This window comes from Olea europaea, unplaced genomic scaffold (genome assembly GCF_002742605.1).
Source record: "Olea europaea var. sylvestris unplaced genomic scaffold, O_europaea_v1 scaffold2270, whole genome shotgun sequence".
Lineage (NCBI taxonomy): Eukaryota > Viridiplantae > Streptophyta > Magnoliopsida > Lamiales > Oleaceae > Olea > Olea europaea.
The window spans coordinates 32,513-39,110 of NW_019240765.1; the positions used below are offsets into that span (position 1 = coordinate 32,513).

General features: G+C 36.9%; 1 protein-coding gene across 1 annotated transcript; it reads left to right on the top strand.

Annotated features, from left to right (window-relative positions):
- The first annotated feature begins 3,833 nt into the window (after positions 1-3,833).
- On the top strand, positions 3,834-6,598 carry LOC111381248. Its single transcript, XM_023005002.1, has 2 exons — positions 3,834-6,387; positions 6,489-6,598. The coding sequence occupies exon 1, from the start codon at positions 3,988-3,990 to the stop codon at positions 6,373-6,375; it is 2,388 nt and encodes a 795-aa protein (XP_022860770.1). The 5' UTR covers positions 3,834-3,987; the 3' UTR covers positions 6,376-6,387; positions 6,489-6,598.

Genomic DNA, 6,598 nt, shown 5'->3' on the forward strand with positions numbered 1-6,598 from the left:
TTTAATGCTCTCATGTTTCCTACAAATTTTGTATCCTCAAATCAATTAATCAACAAAAGAGAAAGAAACGAGACCACAAATCGATCTCCTTACCTCGCATGCGTAATTCAAAGACACAAATCGACTTTTTTTTTGTGTTTTTATGAAACAGATCGTGATGTGAAAATCCTTTTATTTTGGTATTGAATAATTGTTATGCACGAGACATGTTGGGGATGAAATATTTGGACGAAAATCGCGGCGGTTAGAATACGCCACCTTTTAGAGCAGTGCCAACATGATGTCCTCATGCTTGCTGTCAACTATCAAAGCTCATGGCTGCAACGGCTAGAAAAGCAAATTTGATGAGTTGGTTGAAGACAAAGGTGTGAAGATTTTGATTGATCCGAAGGCCCTCATGCATGTCATAGCAACCAAGATGGATTTTGTTAACAACAAACTCAGATCGGAGTTCATATTCATCAACCCAAATTCTAAAAGGCAGTGTGGCTGTGGAGAATCTTTTATGATAGTGAGCAACTCGGATGCAGCTAAGCACAGTGCTGAATCGAGAACATTTCTAATTTATAAGGATTTCAGTTTCTGAAAATGCTAGAAAAACAATTCGGTATGTATTTTGGGAGTTTTAATTTGGTCTTATTACAATAAAGTGTATGCCAGATGTTCTTATCTACTTTGGTGATGTAAATTTTGTTGGTGAATTCGCTTCATTACATCCATAATGTAGATAAATGAAACAAGAAATTTCCTCACTTTATTTCTGCCAACTGATTAATTTTTCCCGATGATGTTTTTGGTCATATTTTATATTGACTTTTCTAAAAAAAAGGGCATGATGCCTTTCTTCATTAAGATCTAGTATAACATAAATCCTACATTTTCACATCCCGAACGATATTATTGAATGTAATGTATATGTTTACTATGGAATCAAATATATATTATTATTTACACCCTGGACTACCAAAATGTAATGCTCCAAAATGACAAGTAGAATGTGTATTCTTATCTTCTTTTTTAATACAGCATGAGCACCAATCGAATATGTCATTTTAGGTTGCATTGATCATATTATTAGATGAATTTAAATATACAAATTGCACACATAGGTGGCACTCATGTTTGCGATCTGATATATTGCATTGAACTCCCATAGAATTCTTATTTCACGTAACGTAATGGGTTGTTGAAGATGCAACATTGAGCACGGTTGTGAAAGTTGCAAAAGTAAATCACTGTAATGGAGAAAGTTACGAACAACAACAAGCTCAAACATGATAGAAGTGCACAAAATAATGTCTCTCATGTAATATTTCATTTCAATAGTCCAAAATATCCCATCAGAAAGAATACATATATGTATACATTCCAGTTATATATCAGGTCAGAAAATGGACAAGTTGTACTTCTGCTTCTTATGAGGGAGAATGTATACAATATGTAATGTGAATAAGTTTTTCCTGGAGCAACAACCTATGACGGAAAATTGGGGATATTCACCACATCTGGGAACCCTTGCGTCTCTAAACAACCCACCACATGTGGAATATAAATAAAAGCCATATTTTCCCTTCACTTGGTTCATATAGTTCGCAGTATACAACTACACAGCAAGAGCATCAAATGATAATTGCATTACTCATCCAGACTTCTTACTATAACCACGGCTACCCGCTACTGGCTTTATCTTTTACTCCGTGGGACCATCAAGGACGTAATTGATATCATAACCACCTTTAATTTCCATTATCCGGCCTCCAATTTCGCAGGATTTGAGGAAATCGTATGGTGTATTTTTAACCGATACCTTCCCACACAGTGAGGATGCTTTTGTTTACACTTTACAGCCGTGATGTGAGTCGTAAATATTTGAAGTTCATCATAAAGGATAGTGCCACTGTTTTGACCACCAAGATTCCAGTGGATGTGTTGAGCAAGGTTAACCGGAGTGGCCCTGTTCAAAGCTTCTGACTTCACTGCTACACTAATTACAGCAAAAATGTAATTCAATCCATAATAATTTATTTCCAGTTCATCCATATCGTTGTTAGCATTCAATTCCAATGACAGCATGTCCAGTAGATCTTGGTAAGTGCTATTCATTGGCACGAGAATGCCAAAAGTGTTTGACTCGCTTATGACCAATACGCAGATTCTATTGTCTGAAACAATACAAGACAAAACAAAAATAAATAAATACAAAAGATGTAGCAAATGTCATGAACGTATTACGTAACATGCCACATATGTGATTATTACATATCATGCCCACGTATCTTATTAGGTCGGATTCATTTTTGAAAAATATTGGTTTCATCAGAAAGAAATAACATATCAGTTTGCTGAAATTTTTTGGTTCATCTACGGATCACTCGAGAATGTAACCAATATACACATTTTGCACTAGATCTCACGACTTCGAGAATAGATTTATAATTCACAGACCAGTAATCTGACTTGTGTAAATAAAAAAAGGACATTTGATTACGTTTTCAGTTTTATCATAATGAGAACGATGACATTACCCAGCTGTTCATTCTGTAAATGCTCTTTTTGGCGTCACAAAACTAGGAGGAAGTCAGCAATATTGTCGGAAAGTGTAGATCCTCAACGAGCGACAAATCATTGTAATGAGAGATTTATGAAGCATCATACTCATTATTCCATGTCTTGAATTTAGGTAGTGTTTGATAACCTCCAATTCCATGGAAAATGGAAATTCATTTCCACCTTTTGCCGAAAATGAGTGTTTGATAGGTAAAAAATTCTAGGGAATTCATTTTCCATGATTCTTGCCACCTAAGTAATTTTCCCACTTTTCCTTGAATTGGAATTCCAATTCTGGTTTGCTGTAGTGGAATTTTTATATATATATATATATTTTGGCAGTGAAAACAAATTTTAAGAATAATTGTAAAAAAAATATTCTCCTTTAATTGGTAATTTTCATGTAAAATAAAGTTAAACGAATACCAAAAGATAGATGATTTTCTTGAATTTTTTTTTTGATTGGCAATGGAAACAAATTTTATCCTCAATACTAGTAAAATCTATCTCTTTAATTGATAATTTTCATATGAAATAAAGTTAAACGAACACCAAAAATACTTTTAGTTCAACATTTTCCAATTGAAAAATTATACCAATCAAACACAATAATTTACAATTACCAGGAAAATAATTTCTAGGCAATTCAATTCCCTGAAATTCGTTTTCAATTCAATTCAATTCCATCTTTGCAATCAAACGGACCCTTAGATGTAATTCCTAGTAAGGCAGCCAGCTGTAATTTCATTCCCAGAAAATCAGCAATCCACTATTTTCGTCTGTTACGTTTTTGTGCATATGGAAGGTTTTAGTGGAATTGGTTTTGGCGATTTTATGTGATAATTGCAGTATATTTTATATTTCTGAGTATTTTAGGTAATTTCGGAATTATTACAAATTTCCAAGGCATTTGAGATTTTTTCCCATAAAACAAAACAAACAGAGAGTCGAGCGGAATGGCCCCTTGTCAATTTTATTTATTTATTTTTTTCTATTTTTCTTATATACCAACTCCATTACTTATCCGGAGAATGATGGTTCCTCCTGCCTCCATTGACCTGCGACCCCATGGGCCAACACGAGAATTCAAAATAACTAATTATTTAATACCTTAATCAATTAAAATTAAGATGATAAATACTATATATATACAAATTTCCTTAATAATTCAATTGATAGAATCTTTAAAGAGGGCCCGAAATTCTTATCAATACAGTCACCATCAAACGCTTATTCAAATTCTCATCAGAAAGTCACCCACTTCATCCAATAAGTAACGCCAAAACTTGATATTTTCATTTCTTTGAAATTTTTTTAATGAAATTTTCCTCTGATAAGACAAAAACTGAAAGGAATCGACTTTTCTTTTAGTGATGGAAGTCTTATCATTAAGCCAAGAAATCTTCTGAAAACTTCAAGTTCCATGTTCTTCCTTTGAAGATGGTGCAAAGAAAGGTGATCAACAAGCTTGGAATTAGATTCCAAGCTGATGGTGATCAATTGCAGCAACAGGATGGGAAGAATCGAGGAAAAGATTTGAAGAAGAAAATGAAAAAATCAGGATCAATGAAGCGTCAAGATTTTGAAAAATGTCGTTTGCCCAATATGGGAAGGCAAGAGCGGCAGCCCGGAAGACCTCCGCCGCCTGTAGCAACGCCGCAGAAGCAGCCAGGCGCCGCCGCGGTAGAGATATCGACGCCGACGCCGAATTACATGAAGTCCACCAGCAGTTCTGAGGCAAGAAAGGAGCGGTCCCAGGTGAGTTCTCCCGGAAGTTCTAAAACTAGTCCTGAGAGTATAAATTCACGAAGAAAAAGTTCAGGCTCATTAAGAATGTTATCTAGGATTTTGCCAAAAACTCCTAGCTTTAAACCCTCAAGATCATCTTCAAATAAATGTTCCCCGGTTGTGTTGTGTGAAAATTTAGATCTTAAAAGATCAACATGTTCATCAACTTTGAAGGATTATAAGTTTCCCAGTTACCTCAGTCTTAATCCTGGAGGAACAGAATCAGAGGGGACCTCTGTAATGAAGGTCTGTTCGTATAATTATTGCTCTTTAAATGGTCATAAGCATGCTTCTGTGCCGCCTTTGAAAAAGTTCTTGTCTGCGAGAAGGCTTATGATCAGGACCCAAAGGGGCTCAAAGCTGGGGTGTTTATCACCAAGGCGACCAAGTCCTGGAGATGGTGTGAATATCGATAGGGAAGTTCTTAGTCGAGATGAATTGGATAGCTTAACAGTTAGTCCTCTGATTCAAGAAGAGGATGGGGATTTCTATGTTGAAATCTATGGTGTAAAGAAGGAAGATGGTGGTGAGCAAACCGGGGTTGATCAGAGTGCAATTGATGAAAAGGAAGACGAAAAACTTAATACTGACAGCGATTCTGGTGAAAATTTTGATCAAAATGGAACTGATGCTGCTGTCTTTCCTGAAGAAATTGGAGTGGTGGAGGACATCAACATACCTTCCGTGGCTGAAGAGGATACAAATCTTGGATGCTTGAAGGTCCAGACTGAGATCACGAGAGAGAATGTACAAAGTGTTCAATCAGATGAACTTGATTCTGATGCTTCGGATATGGATTGGGAGGCAGGGGAATACTCTGCTTTCTATCTTGATGATGATGTTCGTGATTATTCACTAGAAGGCGGAAAAGAATGTGACCGGAAAGGAGTAGAGTCATCTCAAGTTGATAGCTGCATCATTCGTGAAGAAGCGATTTTCAATCTAGATGAAAATGTTAGCAGCTGCTTTGATGAAATTCCTGCAGATGAAGAAAGCTGGAGCTCTGACTCGACAGGGTCATATGAATTCCGGGACAACTTCAACATTGAGATTACTTCTTTTCTTTTTGAGGATCAAATGGGAAATCTGGAGGCAGCAAAAGAAGATAAGAATAATATTGTGTCTTCGGACCTGGATGGTGATGAAGAGAAACGGATGTTAGAAGATGGAACTTCAATTCATGAAGATGAGGGTTCTGATGTTCCTGATAGTGTCAGCACCGGAAATCTGAATGAGAAGTACGAGCACGATGTTGGCGGCCTTTCTGATACTGCTAACATATATCCACTCGACAGGGAGGCATTTGATGGAGGCACTCTTCCTATTTGTAAAGATCCAGAAATGGATCAGTACTGTAATAGTCGGGCAAAACTTTCAAGCTCTGATAACGACGATGGGGTAGATGTGAAAGACCAATCTGATGCTGCAAAGTTGACTGGGATAAAAGCATCTGATGAGGAATCTCAGACTAGAAATGTGGAATATCAGGGCCACTTGGTTAATCATTGTAATGAAGCTGATAATTTCGCTGAATTAGTTCCCATAGATCCCCAAAAAGGGTCTTGTTTAGGCATGCCTGAGCTCAATACGGCTGAAAATGGAGATCACATAGTTCAAACAAATTCAACCACGGCAGAAAAAAAAGACACCTGCTTGACAAGGACTACATTAACGGAATCAGATAATGCATTTGACGCCTGCAAAAACCTAAAAACAACAACCAGATGCAAGAGACGCGTCGATGAGTATGACAAATCAAGACAATTCAATCCACGAGATCCAAACTTTCTACCAGTTGAACCTGATCCGGAGGCCGAAAAGGTTGATCTTAAGCATCAGATGACGGACGAAAGGAAAAATTCTGAAGAATGGATGCTTGACTATGCACTCAGACAAGCAGTCACAACACTCGCTCCAGCTCGCAAGAGAAAAGTTGCATTGCTGGTTGAAGCTTTCGAAAAAGTCTTGCCAAGTGAACCTCACCGGGCGCATAGCTCAGAAGCATTAGGCCATACTAGACCAATCCAAGCATGCAGATGAAACCAGTTGCAGGTGAAATTGTGAATTATCATTTCATGTTTATCTTTAAAAGAAAAACAAGTTTACACAAAACTAGTCTCACATATAACATTCCTTTATCATTTGTAATGCAGCTGATATGAAGAAGGAGCTCAGTTGAGCTATAGATGTCAGCCAGCATAGAAGTATTCATCTGACATAGCTAAGTTCAATCTTCCAAGAGAGCCTGGAAACTAGAAAGTGA

Coding starts and splice junctions, on each gene's coding strand:
- LOC111381248 (XM_023005002.1), top strand. CDS start 3,988: ATGGTGCAAAGAAAGGTGATCAACAAGCTTGGAATTAGATTCCAAGCT.